The sequence below is a fragment of the Diuraphis noxia genome, unplaced genomic scaffold (assembly GCF_037042655.1).
Source record: "Diuraphis noxia isolate RWA-SAM2 unplaced genomic scaffold, SU_Dnox_SAM2 contig0004, whole genome shotgun sequence".
In the NCBI taxonomy this organism is placed as follows: Eukaryota; Metazoa; Arthropoda; class Insecta; order Hemiptera; family Aphididae; genus Diuraphis; species Diuraphis noxia.
In genome coordinates, this window is record NW_028301714.1 from 51,382,900 (window position 1) to 51,409,511 (window position 26,612).

General features: G+C 28.0%; 1 protein-coding gene across 4 annotated transcripts in view; it reads right to left on the reverse strand.

The window, feature by feature from the left end:
• The window catches only part of Dys (Dystrophin), a 65,621-nt gene that overhangs the window by 37,952 nt on the left and 1,057 nt on the right, over window positions 1–26,612 (reverse strand). For 3 of the 4 annotated variants that reach the window (XM_089226238.1, XM_089226237.1, XM_089226239.1), the window contains exons 2-39: window positions 26,220–26,281; window positions 26,052–26,144; window positions 25,909–25,986; window positions 25,729–25,821; window positions 25,512–25,601; window positions 25,254–25,449; window positions 25,075–25,187; window positions 24,820–25,014; window positions 24,552–24,733; window positions 24,230–24,471; window positions 23,027–23,265; window positions 22,782–22,958; window positions 22,422–22,538; window positions 22,115–22,337; window positions 21,826–22,037; window positions 21,621–21,757; window positions 21,183–21,550; window positions 20,988–21,112; window positions 20,715–20,906; window positions 20,471–20,633; window positions 20,288–20,407; window positions 20,015–20,121; window positions 19,636–19,788; window positions 18,278–18,439; window positions 16,762–16,890; window positions 16,419–16,592; window positions 14,800–14,913; window positions 14,160–14,342; window positions 13,903–14,091; window positions 3,416–3,965; window positions 3,000–3,352; window positions 1,586–1,780; window positions 1,349–1,522; window positions 1,183–1,287; window positions 907–1,074; window positions 699–833; window positions 490–638; window positions 228–401 (exon numbers count right to left, since the gene is read on the reverse strand). In XM_089226238.1, the coding sequence (XP_089082364.1) occupies window positions 228–401; window positions 490–638; window positions 699–833; window positions 907–1,074; window positions 1,183–1,287; window positions 1,349–1,522; window positions 1,586–1,780; window positions 3,000–3,352; window positions 3,416–3,965; window positions 13,903–14,091; window positions 14,160–14,342; window positions 14,800–14,913; window positions 16,419–16,592; window positions 16,762–16,890; window positions 18,278–18,439; window positions 19,636–19,788; window positions 20,015–20,121; window positions 20,288–20,407; window positions 20,471–20,633; window positions 20,715–20,906; window positions 20,988–21,112; window positions 21,183–21,550; window positions 21,621–21,757; window positions 21,826–22,037; window positions 22,115–22,337; window positions 22,422–22,538; window positions 22,782–22,958; window positions 23,027–23,265; window positions 24,230–24,471; window positions 24,552–24,733; window positions 24,820–25,014; window positions 25,075–25,187; window positions 25,254–25,449; window positions 25,512–25,601; window positions 25,729–25,821; window positions 25,909–25,986; window positions 26,052–26,144; window positions 26,220–26,281 (6,631 nt within the window). The remainder of the gene's footprint in view (window positions 1–227; window positions 402–489; window positions 639–698; window positions 834–906; window positions 1,075–1,182; window positions 1,288–1,348; window positions 1,523–1,585; window positions 1,781–2,999; window positions 3,353–3,415; window positions 3,966–13,902; window positions 14,092–14,159; window positions 14,343–14,799; window positions 14,914–16,418; window positions 16,593–16,761; window positions 16,891–18,277; window positions 18,440–19,635; window positions 19,789–20,014; window positions 20,122–20,287; window positions 20,408–20,470; window positions 20,634–20,714; window positions 20,907–20,987; window positions 21,113–21,182; window positions 21,551–21,620; window positions 21,758–21,825; window positions 22,038–22,114; window positions 22,338–22,421; window positions 22,539–22,781; window positions 22,959–23,026; window positions 23,266–24,229; window positions 24,472–24,551; window positions 24,734–24,819; window positions 25,015–25,074; window positions 25,188–25,253; window positions 25,450–25,511; window positions 25,602–25,728; window positions 25,822–25,908; window positions 25,987–26,051; window positions 26,145–26,219; window positions 26,282–26,612) is intronic. The other variant, XM_089226240.1, reaches the window with a different exon arrangement.

Consider the following 26,612-nt stretch of genomic DNA (forward strand, 5'->3'; position numbering starts at 1 on the left):
AGAGCTAAAGTAGTGTATAGAGATGGGATCAAAATTATTGAAACAGAATATATCCCTCACCACAGAATGTTGATAATTTAAATTTGATGTTACAAAGTATTCCTTGTTAAATGAAAACATTTTCACTAATTTGTAAGTAAGAAGTAAGAATTGTTAAACCACATCTTTAACATATAGACGTCAAAATCTTTACAACAATAAAATTCTGACATTAGATTAAAAATTACCTATGTCTAGATGACACTCTTTTTTCTAAATTGTGTAGCTTATTTTTTTTCTCTTGTAATGTCATTGTCAAACTATTTTCTTCCATATCACTTTCAATTTCTGCTAACCATTCAGAAAGTTCTTTACCGCTTTGTTGTAAGTTGGTAACTTCTGTTTGTATGCTAGATAGTTGTCTAAAAATAAATAATATTTAGATAAGCTTAAAAACATTTAAATATTAGATATAGATTGAATAAAAAAAATATAAATTTAATATCTCACCCAGTCCGTTCAATCACACATTTATTAAGCATTTCCCACGTATCCATCATTTTTTCAATATTTCGTTGCACAAATATTTCATCATTAGTATTTTTTGAACTTATTTTTTCAATAGATCTTTTCAAAACCTCAGTCTTACTTTGAATATCCTAAAATTAAATTGTTTAATATGAGCAAAGTTTTTTTAAAGTTAATTTTAATAATTTTACTTCAATCTTAGCATTTTGAAGAGCAACAGAATTATTTGATAACGGTATTAAATTCAACTGTTTTAATAAAGAACCCAAATTTGTTCTTGTATCTTCTATTTGAGATAAAGTTTCTACAGGTATGTTGACCTTTTGCTTCAAAATATTATATATTAGTTTATACACATATAAAATAAACAGTTAAAAATATTATTTGCATTAAATTTACTTGTTGAGACAAAGGACTTAATTTATTTAACTTATTTTCAAGTTCTACAATTTTCAATCGCATTTTATTAACAGCACCTTTATCACAACATAGTGCTTCAATATCTAATATTATCTCATCCAATTCTAATAAATTAACATATTTGATATTGATTTCTCGTTCGAATACCTGAAAATTAATATATATGTATATATTAATAATACGTTTTAATTAATTGATCTTAGTTTAAAATTTTTTTCATCACATGCAATCAAAGGCTATTTGATTTTATTCTACCTCTGAATTATTGTGCTTATGATTAATCCAGTTTTCAATATCTTGAGTAATTTTATTAAATGATTCCACTTGTTTCTTTAACATTTGTGTCTGAAGTTTTACTATCTGTAAAAAATTAATTCAATAAATAATTATACAAAATTAAATGTATAATTTAAAATATTACTTCTATTTCTGACATGATGTGAGTCCACATTACTCTGAGTCTATCTTGAATTAAAGTACATAATGTGCTTGTTCTAGAGGGATCTCCCGTATGGCTTGCAAGTATAAGACTATCACCTTTGCTAATTAATGTGGCTGCATCTGGTGCTATATTACTAACTTCTTGTTCAACAGACTGTTAAATAAAAAAAAATGGAAGTAGGTATTTTGTTTAAAAGTGAAGATGTTGAAAAATTACCTCATAACGCTTATTTGGATCTGATTCTGTATTTAATTGTCTAAGGTCTTTTAATGTAATTTCCATCCTCGTCAACATTTGTTTTGCTTCATTTTCATATTTTTCAATATCTACATCTAGATTTTTCATTATTGATGTATTTGGTGATTTTGATGCAGTTAATTTTTCAGCTTTCTGCCTCACAAATAAAATACCCTGAATATTTGAAAAAAAAACAAGACATGTTAGTAAATAAATTATAATTAAATAGTAATTAAATGATCATGAATGGAACTTAATCTTACCATTTTAAGCATTGTTTTTAGTAATTAAATGTATAAATATATTTTTGGTCATTAGTTAATTATTTTAAATAGCATCTTTTAATATTGGATGAACATTTTTTATGTATTTAGAAATTTAACAAATAAATTATATTTAATTTAATTCATTATCAATTGATTTATATTAAAATTAACAATTGTATGTAAAAATATTGTGATTAAATTAATTAAAGAAATTATATCATGTTTAACATATAAATAATAAATAGATAAACAAGAATATCTATTTTCACATAATTCAAAATCAATAGGTATTTAGTATATATATAAAAAACACACATTATATTATTATCACTTTATTTAAAAAAAATGGCTTATTTCATAATTTTTTTTTTATCAAAAAATATGATATCAAAGTATTGAGAAAAAGGATTAGTGTTATAATAATTAGAAGAAACTATTTTTTTTTTCAATACATTTTTATAGAATGTAATAATAATGATTGAAGCCATTGAAATGTTGAAATGTTTAAAATATTATAGTGTGATTGTACAATACTACTGACCAAGTTACTACACACACTCATAACTGGTTTTATTACTACACACCTTAGTGACCATGGACACTGGTTTATTATTAATTAATTCAATATTCACTAAAAATTCCATCACCTAATTTAAATATTTTAATAGCAATGCATACATAATAAAAGTTATATTTGTCAAATTTGTTAATTTTAAACAAATATGTATAATAGATATAACAATAATACTAATATAAAATTTATCATATAATATTTTAAAATATTAACTAACCATGATTATATAATAATTTATATGAAATGTATTATAGTTTAATTAATTTGAAAGTAATTTTACAATTATTTTATGATAATATCTCTTTTATTCATTGTTTATCTATAATATTTATTTTTTCTTGTTAAATCTAATTACTAAATATTTAAAATTTTATATTCTTTATTTAAGATGAAAAGTTAAAAAAGAATAAAAATTGACATTTAAAATACCTATCTATATGTTAAGAGGATGCCTGGATGCTACATGGGCATTTGTTATCTCCATCATACAAATGTTCAACATTGTTTTTAGTAGTTGATTATTGCAAAAGAATTAACAAAATATATTACTTACCTCGGTTATTTGTTCATCATCTGATGAACTAGAATCTGGATATTTATCATTGAGCCCTTCGTCTTCAGAAAATAATACTATGTCATCAGTTTCTTTATCACTCCCATAAAAACTATCATTATCTTCAGGAATGTTTTTAAATGCATTTGAATTATTTACATCATGATCAGCTCCAATAATTCTGTATGTATCCAACAGTTCTATTTCTTTATGTAGTATAACCTCTTTACTATTATCAGATTTTGGACTATGCCATGCAGTTATTGTGGTATGATGAGTTTTGTTTACTTTAACACAAACAGAATCAGTAAGATTTTTTTGTTCTTCTTCTAAGGATGGAATATATTCTTTACCTAAAGTATAAAATATATTGAAAAAGAAATAAGACACTTAATTTAAAAAAAATAATTAATTACTATGTAAACTTTCTAAACTAGACTTTAATGAATCATTTGATGCTAGTTTTTGTCGCTTGACTAAAATTTCACAAGGGCTCAAACATGATTTTTTTTCTGTATTTTTTCTTCTATATACAATTTGAGGCCATTTTTCCTCATCTGTTTCATCTGCATCTGTTTCTGTATCCTCAGATAACTCAACCATTTCTGCATAACCCTCAGGAACTACACGGTGAACTGCAGTTACTTCACCATGACTAATAACACTTGACTTAAGTATTTCATGTTCTTTAACCTCAACCATGACACACTCTTGTGTATTATTTTCACATTTAGGTTTCACAAAAGATTGAAAAACTGAGGGATCTACTTGTGATACTTGTGAAAATAACATACTGTTTTTAGTTAATTGGAATGTATCATCTTCTTCATTTTGTTGCAATAATGCTTTATGGTCTTTTTTACTTTCTTCTTCGGTAATTGTTATTTTGGGAACAGAAGTTTCCTTAAATTGTATGGATTTATCTGACTGTTCTAACTTTTCACTAGTCGATATTGTAGATATATCCTGAAAACATTTGAATAAGTTATATTCAATTAATGAAAATAAAAAAATAATTTCAAAAACTGTTTAATTAGCCTTTATATTGAAAGAGTTTGCAAATAGATCAAAAACTAATACATTCATAACAAAAGCAGGCAAGTGGATGTCACTCTACAGTACAGCAGATTATAAGTGGGTCACTGTAATGGATGGTATTAAATTTGAATTCAATGATTGTAAACGAAAAATGATTTTGAGCGGAGATGGTTTGTCAATCTAGGATATTTTAAATTATACTAGCTGAAGTCATACACTTTGTAGGCCGTTAAAAATCCTACTTCTTATATGTCTCAAACTGTGCATTAAATTTGTTTCATCTGATTATGCTAGCAGTATATTTTTATACATATAGATAGATAATATTTAAAATATACTAAGTATAGCTCACACCAATATTCAATTTAGTTTATCATTATCTAATTTTATTTGTTTTATCAAGAAAAGTCTGACAATTCAAATATTCAATTGAATGACATTTAGACCTATCTCTTTTTAATTTAGCCAATCTTCTGCTCATAGGTCTAATATATCTGTGAACCAAATTTCATTGCAATCAGAACAACCGTTTAAGAATACATAAAAGACAAACAGATAGACAGACAGACAGAAATTAATTTATAGATATATAGAAGATTAATTATAATTTATTTTTTCAAAAAAACAAAAAAAAAATTAGGTACCTTTATAAAATAAATTCCAAATTAATCAAATTATATTCATTATATATCCAATATAAGAAATATATATATATGTCGACACTTAGCCATTCATAGTAAGTATATACAATTTATTATAAAGTATTAATATAAGTCATAAACGACATTAAATATTAATATTAGAATAAAAAGTAGGTTAAACTCTATAAATTTCAAGAACCTATCCATGAAACATCAAACAGAGTAATAATATAGAGAACTAAACTTGTTATTCTTTGTTATTTAATATGTAATTTTTTTTTTTTTTACTAGATAAAATAGAATATTCACAATCTGTTATTTATATTCATACAATAAGTACTATAAACAGATGGATTACGGCAATGGATAATATGGATTTCACCCACTCAAGTAGAAAGAGCTGGGAACTCCTGAGGAAACTGGGGGCCGCCCAACCCTCAAAGAAAAACGGCAATGTCACAGCAAATGCCATATCAAGCATCATCTACAAGACGTCCAATATTAAGCCAAATAAACATGAAAAATCCGAAGTAAAGAGGAAATTCAAGGACACTCGAGGAGTGCGAGATAGATCAGAGCTGGCGTCAGATTTTACTCCGGACGAGGTACAAACCGCCTTAAAATTAGTTAAAAATGGAAAAGCAGCAGGGGCGGATGGAATCCTCCCAGAGTTTCTCAAAAACGTTGGTCCCAAATGCATCAACTGGATTGCAAAACTCGCCACCGAGATTGGGAATTATGGTAAGATACCGAAACTCTGGCTTGAGTCTAAAGTAATTGCAATACTGAAACCAAACAAAGACGCTTCTGATCCCAACAATTACAGACCAATATCCCTATTGTCTACAATGTATAAACTCTTTGAAAGACTACTTCTGGCTCGTTTGCAACCAATAGTAGAGAAGTCCTTACCGTTGGAACAAGCTGGGTTCAGACAAAATAGAAACTGCTGTGACCAAGTACTGGCGATTACTACGCACGTGGAAAATGGCTTCCAGCAAAAAGCAAAATCGGGCGCACTTTTTCTTGATCTATCGTCAGCCTATGATACAGTCTGGACTAGAGGTCTCCTTCTTAAAATAGCAAAGATCATAAGATGTAAAGCCACTATATACTACTCCTAGAGAAAATGATATCAAATCGAAAATTCAGAGTAACACATGGAGGGAAAACGAGCCGATACAAAATTCTACAAAATGGCCTTCCACAAGGAGCCGTTCTTTCCCCAATGCTTTTTAACATATACACAGCAGATATGACTGACACAGTGTCGAGGAAATTTATATACGCGGATGATGTAGCATTAGTTACACAAGCCACATCCTTTGAAGAAATCGAAAGTGTATTGAACGCAGACGTGGCAAAAGTAAAAAAGTACTTTCAGAAATGGCACCTCAAGTTGAACCCAAATAAATCAGTAACATGCGCTTTCCACTTAAACAACCGAGAAGCCAGTAGAACACTAAACATAGTAATCGAAGACCAAAAAATCACCACTGAAGAAGCACCAAAATATCTAGGGGTAAGAATGGACAGAACTTTAACCTTCAGACAGCACCTTGAAAGCGTGAAAGATAAAATAAAAACACGTAATAACATTATTGCCAAGCTAGCAGGCACAAGCTGGGGCTGCCACGCAAACGTGCTCCGCACTTCTGCTCCAGCCTTAGTGTACAGCGTGGCAGACTACTGTGCCCCTGTGTGGGCCAGAAGCGCGCATTGCAAGAAGGTAGACGTACAGTTGAATAACACCACGAGAATCATAACAGGCACCGTGAGATCAACCCAACTAGATTGGTTGCCGGTACTGTCTAATATAGCCCCTCCAGACCTACGCAGGCAAGTCCAGACTGAGTCAATGATACTGAAACTGAGCAACTATCCAGACTTACCTGTACAAATAGATATAGCAAACAACCCACCCAAGAGACTTAGTTCCAGAAAACCTATATGGGGCATGGCACGGTTAAATAAATCAATAGAGGAGATGTGGGCAAACAAATGGACAAACACTAACGTCCGAAACCATTTCTTAGTTAGCGTCCCTGATAGCAGAGTACCTGGGTTTGAGCTCAGTCGAGCACAATGGACGGCCCTAAACCGAATAAGAACTGGGCAAGGTAGGTGTAACTATCAATTACACAAATGGGGCATGACTGATTCCCCGTTGTGCGAGTGCGGTCTAATACAGACTACAAGCCATATTGTTGAGGAATGTCAAAGAAGAAGATTTGAAGGAGGGATAGCAACTCTACACATCTGCGGACCAATGGCGATCAAATGGCTAGAGGAACTTGATATTCGACTCTAACAACCATGTTTGAAGAACATGTCCTATAATATTTTAGTCTGCTTTGTTTTATTTGTTGTTGTTATTGTTATTAGTCTGTTATATTTTATCTAATATTCTATATATGTATATTTTTTAATTCTGTTAAATTTAAATCTAAATACGAGCTCATGCCGAGTGTCATATTCATAAATTAATACAATAAGTAAATTTGATAATATAAATAAACAATAACATGAATGGCGTGAGGGAGGCCCACCAGTGTGGATACCTAGCTTGGGGGAGATGTTTTATTTTTTTTTTTAATTAGGGTCGGGATTCAGGAGATCGCGACACCAGAGCCTTTTTAATCGACGTGGGGGGTTATTAGGCATGAATTCACTGGCTAAGTTGGAAATCAATGGATTTGTATGGTTAGCTGTTTTGGTGTGTACATTTTTGTAGTATTTTTTGGCTGTTTTAGAGACTGTTTCAATTTTAAGATCCTTATGTAGTGATAGGTTTGAAACGTACCATGGCGCAGATGTTATTAGGCGAAGGGAAATAGATTGGAAGGCTTGTATGTCCGTATTTGGGAAGGCTAGGCAGTAGGCACATCCCCATATTTGGATGCCGTAGGCCCAAATAGGTTTTAGAATTGATTTGTATATTAGTAATTTGTTTTCAATAGAGAGTTTGGACTTGAGAATAGGCCGTAAAAGATGAAGTCTGGTGTTAAGAGTCTTTCTTTTGATTTTGAGGTGTGGGCCCCAAGTTAGACGCTTGTCTAAAATTAGACCTAAGTATTTGGTTTGAGTTGTGGTTTGGATTGGATTGTTTTGAAAATAGATTTTAGGAAGAACAGATTTTCTCAAAGTGAAAGGAATGTGAAAGGACTTGTCAGTATTGATTTTTATTCTCCATTTGGTGGACCATTTTGAAATATTATCAAGATGAATTTGGAGGTTTTGGTTTGCTGTTTTGTGGAATCGGAATGGGATGAGAGGATTGCCGTGTCGTCGGCATAAGTGGCTATCAGTGTATTTTCGGAGTTGGGAATTTCAGCTGTGTAAATGTTATAGAGGTCTGGTGATAAGTTACTTCCTTGAGGTACTCCTGCTAAGATTTTGAATTGTGATGAGAGGGAGTCTCCTTGGCGGACGAGAAATGAGCGGTTTTGTAGATATGATTTGGTCAACAAGTAGAGTGAAGTCGGGAGGAACATTTTTAGCTTAAAGAGTAATCCGGTGTTCCAGACACGGTCGAACGCCTGTGATACGTCTAAGAATACTCCCGGGCAGAAGTTTTTGATCTCAAACGACGAGGCTATTTTGTCAACAATTCGGTGGATTGTGGACTTGTGGAGTGGTTTTCTCTGAAACCAAATTGGGTATTTGGTATAATATTGTGGGACTTGAAAATGGGTCTAATTCGTTTAAGCATTACTTTTTCAAATAATTTCCCTAATCTGGTAATAGGCTAATTGGTGTGTATGAGGAGGGTTCATTTTTTGGTTTATTGGGTTTATGTATAAGGATGATTACAGATAGTTTCCAGATTAACGGAGAGTAGGATATTCTCAACATTGAATTGAAAATGTATGTGAGAAGAATTATTGATTTTTTAGGAAGATGTTGTAGTATTTTATTTGTTATTTGGTCATGTCCAGGTGATTCTTTGATTTTTAACTTTTGTATTAGGTTTTTTATTTCATTGTTAGGGAGTGACATTGGTAGTGGGCTAGGGGGGCTAGTTGGAAGTTTGTAATTTGGTTTAAGTGACTTGGTTCGGGAGTTATATCATGATGAAGAGTAAATATTTTGGATAGGTGTTTACCAAAAGTATTGGCTTTGTCAATGTCCGAGAAGGCTAAGGTACCGTCTGCTTTCTTTAAATGGAAAGGTTGATCTTTTATTTTTGGTGGTTCTCCATAAGGATCCATCTTTAGAACATGAGGACTAGTATTTTTGTTCGAATAACTCGGATTTGTGGATCCGAATTTTTGTTTTTATGGTATTGGACAGGTGATTGTATCTTTTTTTGTCGGATGGTAGTCTAGTGTGTTGCCAACGTAAACGTGCGCGACGCTTTTCAATAATTAGGGCTTTTATGTTGAGAGGTAAATCGTATTGATTTGAATTTGGTGGTTTGTTTGGATTAGGAGTATAAGATGAGTTGGAAATCGCTGCTTTTATTGAGTTGTCGAAGTCTTGGGACACTATTTCAATTTCGTTGGTGTTTTTTAGAGACATTTTTAAGTTTGTGTTATTTTCTAAGATGGTGGAAAATTTTTCCCAATTGACGGGACCTTTTACGAGGGAGGGTCGAGGAAGTTATCAGGTCATTGAGCCGTTTATTTCAAGAATGATCTGATGAAATTTCACAACTGTTTTGAATTTTATATCTTATGTGTTTTGGAATTGAGGTGAGAAAGAAGTCTAGTATGTCAGGCTGACGATTTGTGCGAGTAGGCCAGTAGGTTGGACAGCTTGGAAATATGAAAGAGCCGCCTAGTTTTTTAATGTTGTCAATAAATAATCTCCCTCTAGAGTTTGTCAATCTGCTACCCCATTGTGTGTTCTTAGCGTTGAAATCGCCACCGGCGATAAACGAGCGCCCAAGTGACTTAAGAAGTTTTCAATTTGAGGGGGCGTTATTGCCGGTAGAGGAGGACAGTAAACTGAGGATAGTGTAGTTGGAATATGATTTAGTACGATTTGAATATTCGTTGCTTGTATTGATGGCAGTTGGAGGCTTTGAAGTGGATAGTGTTGGATTTGGTTTGAAACTAAAATAGCGGATCCCACGTGGGCGGTTCCATCAGGGTGGTCGGCTCTGTATACTTGGAACCCAGGGAGAAGTGATTAGTATTGGGAGTGTAGTGGGTTTCCGTTATTAGTGCAATGTCTATTTTACTTTGGATTAAAAGGTGTAGTAATTCAGGTTCGTTTTGTTTTAAACCATTTGCGTTCCACAGTATAATTTTTAAAGACTAAATGTCGGGGAGATTAGTACTCATCATTTGAAATTAATGTTGGATAAGCGGGTAATATGTAATTTCATACAAATTTTAACTTAAAATAACTATTAATAAAAAGACGGTTTATCTGTCTAGGACAGGGATGGCCAACCCAAATGATCTGGCGGGCCACTTTGTAAATACATAACAATCCTGCGGGCCACATACGAGTATAGGATTGGCAAAAAAAAAAAAAAAAGGTCATCAGCCAAAATATTAATATAATCACATATATTTAATTTATATAAACGTATTAAATACAGAAAAAATGGAGTAAACATTACTATTTAGTGAGATATTTGTTTCTCAACTCGTTCACTAAGCTTTTTTTATTTTAAAAATACAATTTGCTATAAGCTAGTGTCTACTCATATATATTTTTATCAGATTAGATTAGAATTATTAGTGTTTATATAAGTTTTTTTTGTAAATACATATTTGATAAATGTCGTGGGCCGCAAAACTTTCCAAGGCGGGCCGCGGGTTAGCCTGATCTAGGATATATTATAGATTATTAAAAATTTTCAAATCTTAGATTTAAAAAGAAAAATTTTTATGAATTTCTAGCTTAAAATAATTTGCAAATTTTCGTAACTTTTACGTATTTAGTCGAAATTTGAACTTTAAATGCTTATAAAAAAAATTATGACTGAATTTATTTTATTTTTCAACTGCTATTGTAACAATATGTTAAGAGCCTTGTATTAAACTAGCTGAATTACCCGTCGTTGCCGGGTTTAAGTATATAAATGTATGTAACCTGACAAGATTAAATTTTGTTAAATCTATTGAAATTTAAGATTTTTGAAATAATATTTTATACATATTAATTTAGTTTTTAAGATAATGATTATTATCATAAATTCATAATCTATTCTATAAGTTATAGGTTTTGGCGGCAGAAGCTTTGTTCACGATAAATTTTAGCACTAAAGGTTCGAAATAAATGTTTTACTAATACTTTTTCAATATGTTATCTACAAAACTTCTTTTTAGACAATGTTCTTCACTGATCTATTAGTAGGCGACAAAATCACCAAGCTATTGGGTGATTATATAGATATATATATATAATATATAGACCGTAATGTCTAACGTAGGTCATAGCATCTTGTGTTCTTTCGTGCATGTACCTTGGCCCACCAGTAAAAGTTGACGGGAGTATAACCATTTGGCCTAACTGATTAGCTTCTATGTCTCGTCGTCCAATCGCATCTTTTAAATGAATATAACTATCTGCACGCAATTTGGATTGGTTGTTTTTGATGTAATTTAGTCTTTCAGTTTCAATTTTGGCGTATTCATCTACCAAATATTGACTGAAAAGAGAACGATAATTAACTAAATAGTTGTCTTCCCCTTCTCTGACCATTATTCTATATGAGTAAAAACTTGATGCAGAGACAGTTTTTTTAAGCGGTAACTTGGTTTTTGGATCGCGTTGTGGTATATTGATTGCATACCCATCATCCCCCCAACAAAACATTAAAGGATACTGCAGTGCGTCGTATGCTCGATGTATCTCACTGATACGGTGAAGTGAGTTACTTCGGTTTTCGAGGATGATGTCTCTTCGATCAAACTGCTGATCTGCTAACACTAAAGCAACTTCATTTGCCCGTTGGTGCATTATACCTGCCTCTATGTTCTTCTGGTGGTTTTTTACCTGCATGTATTACAACTTTAAATGACTCTGAAGGAGGTATTTTATCGATGGCACTTTTCAGATCTTTTATATATGGGTTCACTTGATGTAGCATATTCTGCAGTTGTTTGATTAAATTGGGTTTTAAGTTAGGATATTTAGAACACCGAATATTTACTTTTCGCTCGTCTTCACCGACATAATAGATTTGAAGGTACTGTGCGCCCTGTCCGGGTTCAGGTAATATACTTCCAATTAAATGGTAGACCTGTCCTTTAACTTTAAAAGTCGGTAAGAAACCATCTGCTGTTACCTGTTTACCACCAAATGACGTCATCTGAAAACAGGCGTTATATTTTCGAATATTGTTCATAAATTGCACATGATCTGGGTGCAGAGCGTTAACCAAACTGTAGAGAGGTTCAGGTAGTTGTTTTAACCTCTCAAGTTGTACTTTTCCGGCGCTACAACACATATCAAGTGTCTCATCTTTCCACTTCAAAGCGTTGCACCACTGACACTTATAGGTCATAGAACCCAAAGCTACACAGGTGTCAGTTCTATATGCAATATCTGGATCATAATATGCCATACCTGAATGCACCTTGCTTTTCCATAGACGCATAGTAGTATTTTCCTTATACCTAGATTCAGTTTGATTCTGTCTATATTTTTGTTGAGCTGTTTTTATTTGTTTTTTTCTTGTGTAATTAGTAAATCTAGCCCTTCGTTTTCTCTTTTTAATTAATGAGGACGAAATTGTATTAAATTTTCAAGCTTTTCTGCCTAACAAATAAATTTTTATCGATATTTATTAAAAAAAAACTAATAATGATCGAAAATTGCAAATACCTTTGAATAGTTAAACTTAAGTCGAAAATTTTTGAAAATTGCATGGTGGATAGAATATACTTATGTAAACATTTGGTGAAAATTTAATGTATCTATGGTCATTTGTTAATGTTACATCAAAAACCAAAATTGATTTTGTCGAAAATTGATTGTGCGTAAAATTTTCCGTTTTACCCTCAATTTTTAGTTTGTTTATCCCGATTATTTATCTTTTGACCCCCCAAAGTACCAACTAGATTCACTTTCTGATCGAACCATCGAACGAAGTACTGAAGTCAAAAATCAAAGCACTTTTAGTGCCCCAAAACGTGATGACAAACACAAAAAAAATAAATAAATAAAAACACACATCGCTCTGCTCAGAATCTAAAAAACTGTAGTTTTCAGATTTTTTTTGTGACAGAATCAAGTACTTATGTAAAACCTTGTTTAAAATTTTTAATTCTTAGCTATTAAAGTTAAATGTTTTATACATTTTTAACAATTAAAGAGTTTGTAAATTTTCTATTATATATTGTCAAAATTTGAATTTTTAATGGTTATAAAAATAAAACCTATATATGCATTTTTAATATTTTCCAATTGCTATTATATTAACTTATGAGGAACGTTGTACTAAATTTTCAAGCTTTTTGATCTAACAAATAAAATATTATTGACAATTATAGAATAAAAAACTAAAAAATAGAAAATTTTATTAAGTATATAAATTGATAACATCAACATATGGTGTTAATTTCTAGTTTCTACAGTTATTCGTTTTTGAATAATAACAAAATAGAATATGGGTACAAGAGAAATTGAGTAAAAATCCAATGTTGTAATTTAAATGCTCATAAACATTAAATTTTACTTTCCAGTAGTTATTTTTATTTGATAAAAGTAGACAAACTCATGAAGAATCTTATATTGAATTATCAAATATTAGATATTAAAAGATAAATTTTTGTGAATTTATAACTAAAAATAAATTGCCAATTTTTGTAATTTTTACATAATTTGTCAAATTTTGAACTTTCAATGCTTACTAATAAAATTGTGACTATGCATTTTTACTATTTTTAACTACCATTGTGACAATATGTTAAGAGCCTTGTGTTACATTTTGAAGCTTTTGTACCCGACAAATAAAATTGTATTATCATTTACCAGTATAAACATTCAGTGGAAATTTCAAGTATCGACAGTAATTTTTTTTAGTTACACCAATATCTAAAATCGAATTTTTCCCGGTGCTTTTGAAAACTATTGAGAATTTCTAAATTTAACCTTAAAATGCACAACTAGAAAATCAAAGCATTATTTCGACAACCTATTTTATACACAGAAAAAAAAAACACAACATTGTGAAATCAATACTGCTACGCTATAAATCTAAAATTATAGATATTTTCTAAATAGTAGCTATAAGCAAAAAATAAAACTTCTTATTGACTAACCTTCAGTAGTATTGAATTATTTTGAAGTTTATTTAGAACTGATTTCCATCTACTAGAAAGTATATCATAACGCTCACGATACATATCATCATCACACAAAGGGTCTTTAAGAGATTTAAATTCAATATAACAAGCATAAATTGAATTTTTAACCTTTTCCCAATTTTTAATATCTTCATCTAATGTGTGCTATTAAAAAAATATAATTATACATTGTAAATTTTAAAAACAATAATAAAAATGACTTTAAATCTTACTTTGATAAATTTCATAGTGACTTCTACATTTTTATCAGGTAATTGAGTACTTTCAAATTCATCTAATTTTTGTTCCACTTCAGTCAACCAGTTAGACATAATATTAATATTAGTGTCAAGAAAATCTAAAGCATTTAAGCCTTTTTCCAGCTTATGTTTTGTGTCATGAATATCTGCTACCAACTAAAAAAAAAAATACACTTTTTGATAAATTAAAATTATTTAATTTAATTTTTGAACATAAATTATAAAAAAAAAAAACTATCATTAGGGGTTTTATGAAAATAGATCAGGCAGCAAATTTGTATGAACTAGCTTCCAAGGTAGAAAGTATGAAATTTTTCTATTTTTCAAAAGTAATACTAAACCTCTTTTTCAACATATTCTTTAATGATTCAGATGGATGTTTCATTTCAATTTTTCAACATAAATTATCATACAAAATCTTTAAAAAATATACTGATGTCCAAACAAATATATCATATTTTTATAATTATATCGAAAATTTTTTAATAGTAAAACAAGTAGCTTAAAAAATCAATATGGGAAATATTTTTTTAATAAAAGCTTTGATATGATGGAAACTATACATTTTTTCCTAGTTACATGTTAATAGAAGTAATTATTTCCCAAAACTTACCTTAGTATACATCTGTTTTATAGTTTCAAGTTGTAGTTGATTTTCACAAGTTTCATTTGAACTTGTCACAAATTCTACTTCATTTTTTAAACTTTCTAATGTAGAACTCATTTTCTGTAATATTTATTTTTTAAATAAGTATTAGTAAAATTCAAAATTCAAAATTATTAATTAACTCTAGGATGAAAATAGTCAATCATGCAATTTAAAATGCCTATAAACAGATTATCATGCTTTTGATGTCACATGAATTTGACCGAATAATTGTCTAGATGATGACGAGCTGTACATCTATGTTTTTTGTTGAATCACTTAGGACCCGTTTTACAATCATAGTTTAAACCTCAGTTATACTTGAACCACTGATTTTACTGGCTGAATTACGTGGTTTAACCAGAGTTCAATTATTGTAATTTGCATGTAATTGGCATTCTATGCGTGAGTAACAGTTTGAGGACTGATAAAATTGTAACACATTAATGGTTAAATGGTTAAATACAGTTTTCTGTAGTTCATTAGTTTTATAACAACACCAATAATATTGGAATGAATAGTTGTACCTTGGTTTATATTGTATTTTATTGCTTGTAGACACAATCCATCTTAATAATTAAGCTAAACAACATTTCATTGTTTCCTGACAAATTCCCCCAAAAATCCATTGTTGAGGTAAAACTCTACTAGCATTATTTTTAAATTATTTAAACAGACTTTTGTTGATTTCTACTATTTTGCTAAGGCCACCAATTTTAACCCAACCAAATTCTTTATTTATTGCCGAACAGTTGTTTGGTATTTGGTAGTTACAATAAATAATAAGCACCACCATGTATTTACAAATATGTTTGTATTCAATGCCTATTCAAAGTGTTTCTTATGTAATAAGAAGAATTATACAGCTAGAATTGAAAATGGTCTTACAATGACCACTGACTGTATTGAAAGATAAACATATGTTACATATTTTAAGAAAAACCTTTATTGGTAATAATTATTATTTATTACATGGTATATTGTCGTAAATAATAAATAACGTAGAATACTTAAAAAAATAGCAAAAATATTGTAGTATTATAGTGATCTGAATTTAATGAATGTGTAGTCATTTACTTATATTATATAATATGCAACTTTAATCCAAATAACTTTTCAAAAAGGTTTTCCTTAAATATTCAATCATAAATTAAACATTATATTGTTATATTTTAATATTATTAAAACGCTTTTTATATGCATGTTCTGTCCTCCCCACCCCCACCATAATTCCTTTATATCAACTAAATTCTATAAAATCATTAATATTAAGTCTTATTTTTATTTCATAAAACTGTTATTGTATAGTATGTAAACTTTATTTACAAATTACTAGTATACTATACTATTATCTATAATATAAACTCTCACATCTGCACTGCCAATGGCTAAGAAGTGACCAACATATAAGTTATATATATTATATCTTTATTGTAAAAATTTTTGTTGGAAAATAAATATATTATTATTATTATTATTATATTATTTTAATATAAACATAACTTGCAATATACCAAATACAGTTTAGGTTTACACATTATTATCATACTATGCAATTAGTCTATTTAAGCACAAGTAATAATTACCAAACATTGTTCTAATTGTCCTTTAATACTATCAGGATCGTCAGAGGCCAGCTCTAAAAGACAAATAGTATTTTCAATAGCTTGTAATTCTCTCAACACTCTAGTAGCACGAGTTAGTAAATCTCCAGGAGATTGATATCTTTCAAATTTCTCCTCTAGCTGATAAAAACGTTTCTAAACATTGAATACAATGATTAAGTAAAATAAACTTAAGTTCAGTTACAAAATAAAACTTTCAGTTTTGCTGAAGAAATTATAACATAAAATAAGATAAATTGTAAAAACAATAAAAATGAATATTCAACTTTTTTAATTTAAATAAATATTAAATAAAATAACTTACTTTTAATAGAGAAAGCTGATCTTTTAGACGATTTGCTACTTCTTTTTTATTTGCTATTTCATAGTTGCAAATTTGTTCTTCCATATCATGCAATAGTTTAGCTTGATTTTGGAATTCATTTGATAATCTCTGTTCCATACAAAAATCAAGGTAAATAAAAAATATTTACAATTATATTCAGGGATAATTTTAAATATACATAAATAAAATAAGAATTAGCCATTCTCAGTAAACGGGAAAATATAACCCTTAAAATAAATAAAAAATTAGTAACAATACAAATGGCTTAGTTAGTATGGTATATTCAAATTATGTAACTGTTGTTTGTTTTTGATAATTTGATAATTATAATAATCCTATTCATTACAACACAATACTACTACATAATTTAAAGTAATTAAGTAACATAAGTATGTTGAAATATAATTACCATTAAACTATTTTAATTATTAAATAATATAAAAATATTTATAACAAATAACGTAATATTTAGAAATTTTTATTAAAAATTCCAGGAAATATTCTAAATTTATATGATCTTTTTTTCATATTACCAAAGATGTTATAATATATCTTAAAGACTTAAAATCAATGGTTATACTATTGTAACTCTTAATGAATTTGTATAAACTATAAGCTGCAACCATGATACAATGTTTATAAAATATAGTGCTGGTATTATTTAAGTAAACCAAAGAGGAAACTTACCACTTGTCATTGATATTTAGGACTATAATCTTGGTGGTATTTTATCTTAAATGTATGAGGATTCCTTTAGTTATCTATTCCTTATTTTTAACTGTGATTATGGTACTCTTCAGTATTTACCTCAAAATAATGATAAACCAGTGCATTGAAAAAAAAATAAACTCTACATATTTTCAAAAATTATTTTACTACTATGACCTAGTCAAGAGGTTGGGAAACCAAATTGAAGAATATTTTCATGTTAAATTGTTTGAGACCTGTAAGGGCATATATGACAAAAAGACTTAAGCTTAAGGCCAACATAGCAACTCAAGTGTCTCAAGTAATGTTTTTGATTTAACCTGTACAAACAACATAACAATCTAGTTACCATAACTCACTGGATTACTATGCATGCACAAAAACTAGGCTTTTACTCTATGACCTTCAGATTATTTGGTAACTCTTAGTATTCTGTGTATTAAATCACTAATATTCAAATATTAATATGGAATATTTTCCTTGGATAAGCTTATTCTTTATCAATATTCAACATATATTATTAAAAGGTTAATTTATAATAATTGTATATTTTTTTGAATAATTGGTTTTAATGAAAAGTGTTATTAAATATCTAAAAATATGTATTTTGTTAAACAATTATTATCAATTAAAACAATTATTTACTAAAACAGAATTTAAACTTGAAAGTATTCCTTTCAGAATCTATGATTTTTAAATTTCATACTCTGAGCACATCCAGTAATATTTAGAATAGTATATTGACATTTAGATCAAAATTGACTCATCTATGAATATATTAACTTACTTCAACATCATTAGGTAGATCTTGTGGCGAGAAATCATTTTGAATCCGAGATGTAAGTTGTTGATCAGTAGTTTCAAGCCATTGTTGAAATTCAGCAATACAATTTTCAGATTTCTGTGTTTGTTCAATGCTTTCTTCTAAACGTTTAACTTTTTCTTCTGCCTAACGTAATTGTATAACATAAAAAAAACGGGTAAGTGGATGTCGCTCTGCTGTACATTAGGTGGTGGGGTGGACATCTGACTAGGGTAGGTTAGATTTGAATGCAATGATAGGTATCATTGTATACGAAAAACGATTCCGAACGGAGATGATTTGTCAGTCAAGGATATATTATATTTAAATATTTCATATATTCTATTTTGAAACAAATATTTTATTTTTCAATTAGGACATTTTGCATAAAGCATAGTTAATCAATTTTTCCAAAAACATTGCATGTAGTTATCATAATTCATAATACCTTATATTATCATAGATATACATAATATGTATTATACCTGGTTTGAGGATAAATCGTTATCGTTACGCTATTTCGTGAAAATTTAAAATTCAAACACACTTAAAATTTTTCCTATAATGAGTCTTCGAGTCTTCTCGAAGAGATACTTGAAAGAAAACTTATTTGAACTATAAACGCTTATAAAAAAAAATTGTGATAAACGATTTTTAATTTCATTGAGCTACAATAAGAACAACTCATAATGAACCATGTATTAAATTTTCAAGTTTTTATGGTCATCCAAAATTTTTTTACCAACACTTTCAAAAAAAAAATTAGCATAAAAATCGAAAATTTCAGTGGTCTATAAATAACTCAAAAAAAGTCAAAAAAATTTGATTGATTGAAAATTAAACTGTATATAGATAACACTAACATAAACATTTGGTGAAAATTTCAAGTATTTACAGTGATTAGTTTTTGAATTACAACCATATAAAAATATCAATTTTTTTGAAAACTGTTGGAAAATGTTTACTTTTGACTTCTACAAGGCACTAAGGATATTCACTTTTAAATCAGAAACCACCTCGCAGTTTGAAATTGAAGCATTATTTCGACTAGTTATGCAGTACACAAACAAAAAAAAAACACATCATTGTAAAATCAATACATTCATTACTCCGTTCAGAATCTAAAAATAATAAAAATATTTTTTTATTTTGAGATCAAAGGTAAAAGAAGATTTTAACATAATATATTGGAATATATTTTAATCTTAAACATATTAGTTTTAAAGGAGAAAAAAAGCCTAAAAATAAAGGGCAGTCTTCCCTGTTTTTATCAATGCCAGATAAAAAATAAATAATTAATTGAACTATAATTTTAAATTGATAAAAACGAAATAAATAATTACTTGAGTTGTAAGTTTTTTGCAACGTGATGTGACTTTAGCTAAATCTACTTTTATACTAGATGCCATTACATTGTGATCTGATAGCACCGCACCAATTTCATTTAATCGATCAACTCTAGATTCTGGATGATTTCTGAGGCAATTTTCTAAGTCCTAAAAAATCATCATTAAGTATGATTAATAAACTTTAATAAAGCTTGGTATTTTGATAAAATGTATTAGTTCAATAAAAATGATAAATTCTACTAATTTTTTTTTTAAATAAGTTTTTTTTTTTATGAAATATAAAAATCAATATTTTTAACTATCTATATTACTTACTAAATTTTTTTCAAAAATCATATAAACAGCTAAATAAAATTTGTAAATAAATACTCACATCAAGTTCTTCAGATATTTCTTCCGCATCAGTTGCTATTGTTTTCACACTTTTTTTAAGACATTTATCTAATTTGTCAAGCCATACATTCTCTTGAGACATTAAAACTATACATATACAAATATTATATACATTATAAATAATCATATTTTACTATTTTCACTTTTCAATGGGGAAATTGAAAACAGGTTTCAATTTTATTTGTGAAGATTGGAAACAAAGACTAAGACTGACTAGTCAATAGGTCAAAAACATTAGCAATAAATAACTAACCTTTAAACTCAGAATGTAGTTGTACATCTTGTTGCAAACGGTTTCTTATAAGTTGTACACCATCAAAAACTTTACTCCACTTCAAAACTAACATTTTAACATTATCATCTTGACTGAGTTCTAAATAAGATAATTTTTAGGTAATTAAATCAATAAATGTCTTTATTTAACATTAAAACTAACCAAGTTTTTCTAATTTTGGTTTATTTTCTAAAAGTTTATCATGCAGAGTGTGGTATTTATTCTTTAATTTTATAAGTTCGCCAGCTGAACCTACAGGATCATTTTCTCGATATGAATGACATTTTTCTACTTCAGATACACATTTTTTTACATCAATAAAATCCTGAAGCAATTATTATAGTTATAAATGATATTAGGATAAATAATATTATACATATACATAATGATATTATATTTAAATTACCTTTTCAATAGTTTTTAATCCTACAATAGCAATATCTTCTTTAAATTTCACAATTGTATTCAACTTTTCTTTAATAGACTCTAATTTTTGATTCATATCAATCTTAAATTTTGTATCCACTGATGACTCTAATATATTTATCATATCACCATGCAGTTTCTCATATAATTGAGATACAGAATCGCAGACATCCTGTGAATAAATTATTTATTTATATGAAAACATAAAAAAAAATGCTTATTTAAAATGTTTTAAGTTATTTTATTTTCATACATTTATCATTTTTAAATCTGGTTGATCACTTTGAGAATTATAATAATTGAACAGATCTTCACTTTGTTCCATTAAATCTTCTAATGTTCTGAAATTAGATTCTAATTCAAGGACTAGAAACAAATCTATAAATAAACATAACTTAAATAGTAAATAATGAAAACAATTAATTGAAAAATGGTTAATAATAAAAACCTTTTTGTAACTTCAAAATTCGTTCATCTAACAGTACTGGAATATCACTCCATCTTGTGTTTAAATCTTGAAGGTCTTCAGTTAACCGTTCTGCAGCTACATCACTATTTAGCTTTTCTAAAATATCTTGCCCGAGTGTATTTACCATTTCTAGAGTATCACGACGGTCATTTACTGACTTTTGCATTTCCTTTAAATGTTCTAATTGATTTGTTAAAATTTTTGAATAATTCATTAGAACTGGTTCACCCAATAATACTCCTTCCAATTTATTAATCCAGCCAGTAAGTTCTTCTTTCGATTCTTTAAATTTTATGTTGGAATTGGTTTCTTGTGATAACTTTGCTTGTAACTCATAAGTTGAAAATCTAAAAAAAATACATATTTTTAAAATGTAAAGTATTTATTTATTTATTTTTTTTTGAATTTAATACATACTTTTCGTTCAAAGAACTCCAACTAGATACACATTTTTCAACTTCATTTCTTATAGGGTCATTGGAATCCAATAGTTTACTATGTGTATGTAGTTTAGTTATACGCTCTTCAAGAGATTTTAATGATTTTAATTTTACCTAAAAGAGTATTATTTAATCATATATGTTGTCAATTGTAATGGTAACATCCTAATGAATTAACTAACCTTTATTTGTTCAAATGTACAATTTCCACTATCCAGCCATTTAGCATATCCATCAAATATTAATTTTAAATTGTTCATTTCTTTTGATGTCTGTTTTTTTTCAAGGTTATATTTAATTTTATTTTTGAATGTAACCAAAGAAGTTTCCAAATCACTAAATTCTGCACATAATTTATTATAGTGATCTACTCTAGGGAATGGGGTATTATTACCTAAGGGAAAATAAAAATAATTATTTATCAAATTATAATTTTAGTAAAAACATTAAAATTAATAGAATTATCATTACTTTCAATATTTTTAAAAAATTTACTAGCAAAATCTAATTGAGATTTTTGACTGTCAATTTCAGACATTATATCTTCATATAATGCTGCTTGTTCTTCTACTTCTAAAGGCTCATCAAGCAATTTTTGAGTTCTTTTTAACCAATTACTTAAGTTTGATGTAGCATTATCATATTCATCTTCTTGAAATGATCCACCTTTCCTTCTACGCTTCCAACCAAATTCCTTAAACAATACAACATAATATAATGCAATATTAAATATGCAATTAAGACAAATAATAAACACAAAAAGAATTAAAATATATACCTCAACATCCAACATATTTAAATTATCGTCAAATGAACTATCTTCCAAAAGTTTTTCATCTGTTTTTTCTGAATTTGAATTGCATATTAATTCAAATTCAAAACCAGCATCTTGTATCTAAAATTGAAGTATAATTCTCTTAGTAATTTTAATACTAAATATTCTTAACTTAAAAAAATATATATATTACTCTATTATATTTAAATATATAATACAAATAAAATATTAATGGGTTTTATGATTATTGAGTAAATTTTATTAAAAATAAAAATATTTTTTTTTTAATCTAAAGTAGTATTTTTTTTTAAATGTTCACTCCTTTATACTGCTAGTTAATTGTTATTAATGAAATAAACATACTCTCTGAGCTTGTATTTCAATAATTTGTACTAAAGCATCACATCTGTCTTGTAGAGTTTCTATTTTTTCGGAATAAGGACAATCTTCTGTATACAAAAATTCTTCTTCTAAACTCTGAATTTTAGTTTGAAGATGAATAATATTTTTTTGTTGACTTGACATTTGGTGGCGTAAAGTCTATAATAATTAATGAATTATTTATAATTTAAAAAAATTATTTAATTACGAGTAGTAAAGTAAATTACTTGTAACTGTTTGATTCTATCCAAAATCTCTGCCACTTCGGTTACGTGTTTAGATTCCATGTGTTTAAGATTTACTTCTTTTGAATCAAACCATGATTGTAACCATGATAGTTGTTCTGTTATACGACTACATTTCATTAATAATGTCTGTAACTTAACACCATATTCTTCAGCCCATTTACAAATATGAGCCCAACGCTCACCCAATGCAGATAATTCATCTTCCATTTGTACGTGCACTAAAAAATTATATATTTTTTAAACAATAAAAAGATAAAAATTTGTTATTAACTTTTCACAGTTCCTAAATTATTTCTATATTCATAAAAAAAAAATTAATTTAATAGATGAATAAAATTTTGACATACATAATACATACATACGTTTTTACTGTTAATGTTTTTCTTTATTTAATTGGGTTTTATCTTTTTAACTAAAATATTTATTAATATTCCTAAGTTGTTCAAACTTTTTTAAACCACGTGATGTATGTGTCTTCATAATATTTTGAAGGCTTTCAATTCATTAATGACAAAAGAGATATTGTCATATAAACGTTATTTTATTATTAAGTTATTGATCATATGAAAAGAAATGTGCGGGTGAATAATGATTAAAAAATTGGATGTGTTTCTATATTGTTTACATTATTGCTATCATCAATAAATTTTAATTTCATCTTTTTTCTGGTTCTTTAATACAACTCTCATCACCCCAACTACGGTGGTGCCCTTGAAACTACACAGTTTAAATACCTCTGTAATATACACTGATAAAATATGGAGATTAAAAAGACAGACAAAAATATATGTCATTGGTTTAATATTCATCATTGTTTTTTTAATTTTCTATTCCTGATTCATTTTCTAAGTAGCCTGTATGTATTCTTATTTTGGATCTTTTCTGTTAGTTCACTACCACTACTTTTTTTGTTTTTCTGTTAATTCATTATCCTTAGTCCACACACATATTATTTAAATTCTGGGGGTAAGAATGGTGCCATATGTGTATATATTCTACAACCTGGTGATAAACATTCATAGAATTTGAAGTATTAGGAAAAGCATGTATAAGTTAACAAAATAGTGAAAAATGAAGAAGAATTAAAAGATTAGTAGATAAGCATCATTATTTTGAACACTGAATATCTAAATTAATATTTAATATAGGAAAAAATAATAAAAATAGCTCAAAAATGCTAACCAGAATCAGGAAATGTATTTTCATCAATAACTACCACAAGATTAGATAATGAATCAACTGATAGCTGCTGTTTCCTTAAATCAGCTCTGAGTGTAGAATGTTCTTCAAGTTGTGAACGCAAGCAGTCAACATCCATTTTTGCAGATTGTGACAAACGTGATATACGATCTTCAGTTTGTGTTAACCACAAACGTAACTCATCTAATTGTTTTTGCTGGATGCCCATTAAAGATTCATGAATTCTAAATATAAATAATGGTAAAAGTGGAATAAAAAAATGAATAAAATAAAAATCATATATATACAAATATATTCAACTAACTTTGTTTGTCTTTCCATAGCAGTAATTCTTAATTTTTCCCATCGTGAATTTAACAATTCCATTTGAATACGAACTTCTTGTTCTTCTTCTTCAGTTAAACCACCATCAGCTAACATTCTAGCTCCTTCTTCTAATATTGAACCAACTCCTTCTTGATGATGCGACAATTCAATAAGAAAATTCTTCCAGAGAAAATTTTAAATCAATAATTAATTAATTATCTCAAATATATTTTAAATGCATTTATTATCACAATAAATTAATTTACTTCATGCATGTGAAATATTTCCCTAACACCCTCCAGTTCTTCTGGTGTTTTTTCTGACTGGTGCAAACGATCTTCAGCTTCTAGTAACCATGTTAAAACTTCTTCTAATGCAGTTTGATAACCGCCAAGTTCAACCGAAATATTTGTTAACATACTCAATGGCCTTTCATCAGACTTTTTAAATTTATCTTCATACTAAATATTTTTTATATTATTAACATAATATTAGAAAACTTTTTAAATTTTAATCTTTACTTGTATATCAGACTTTGAAGATCCCATTTCATATGAATGTTGAGATAGTCTTTGAAACAAGCACATTACATACATCATAATAGATTTTTTGTCTGGGATAGAAGTATTAACATCTAAATAAACGAAACAACCGAATACAAATTAATATAAAATATAAATATTTAAAAAATATAAAATACCTTCAGGATCTAATAAACGTTCAATATTTAAATTCTGATGAGCAGCAGAAAATATATTTTCAAGTCTAGCATTTGGATGTTGTTTTAAAACAGTATCATAATCTAAAAGATCAGATCTAAATTTATGTATCAAAGCACAAAATGCTAACCCATCTGACCAACTTGTAGTAAAATTTTTAATATCAACATCATAACCCTGAAATTTATCATAAGGATTGAAATTACATTGTGTAATATAATATTTAATTAATATCTTACTTCTGTATTTTTACGACACCATACCAATAATGTCTTTTCTAAGTTTGTTTGCTGTGATTCAGACATTAATTCTTTCAAATGACAATCAACCTAATAATTTACATAAAAACTATTGATAAGTGATTATTTAAAGTTTAAACCATATTTTATTGGTTTATTAAAAAAATTTACTTTTATTTAATAAATATAACATAAAAGAAAAAAATGTTTAATTCACCTGCCAATGCAATATAATACTCCATACTAATCCTAAAATTAGTTTTGGACTGCCATCAACTATATCATTACTACTTATATTCACCAACTTCACCTAAAAATTAATATCATCATTATAAACTTACAACAATATATAACTTTGTATTCAAAAATAGGAAATGTTTTTTTTTATAATACTTACATTATTTTGCTCCAATATTTGTAATGCTTTATTTACATTATTTAGATGGTGAACTCTCATACATCCTTTTTCTGGTTTCTAAAAAAAAAAAATTACATCAGGTCGAATATTAAATAAACATACAACATAATATAAGTACTTACAATTTGAATGCCAGTTAGAATTTCTAACAAATAAAGTAGTTTAGTACCATTCTGTAGATCCAAAAATAAGTCAGATATGACTTCGTGATTTTCCTATAACCACATATAGATATTTTTTTAATGACAATATTGAATTAGAACTTTATTGAAAAAAAAATATTAACTCACTTTTGACAGTTGTGAATTTATCCATTTGGTAAATGTTTTCTTTTGAACATCTTCACGTTCATCTATATTTAAAAAAAATAGATACAATTCATTTGTAACTAACTATATAATGTAGATAAACACATCTACACACTAATAAGATAGCATTAAAGTAAACAGTAGGTAGGTATTATACAGTATTATATAAAACACGCCCACATGTTTCATATCATCAAATAATATGACAGAACTCATTAAATATAGGCACAACTCACAAATATTACAGAAACAAAAGTGATTATGACTTTATAACTCCAATATTAATTGAATAACATTAATGTTTGTAAGTAAATATTAATTTTTTTTTAAAGACAATACTACATGTAAATCAGTTGACTACAAAACCTAGAAAAT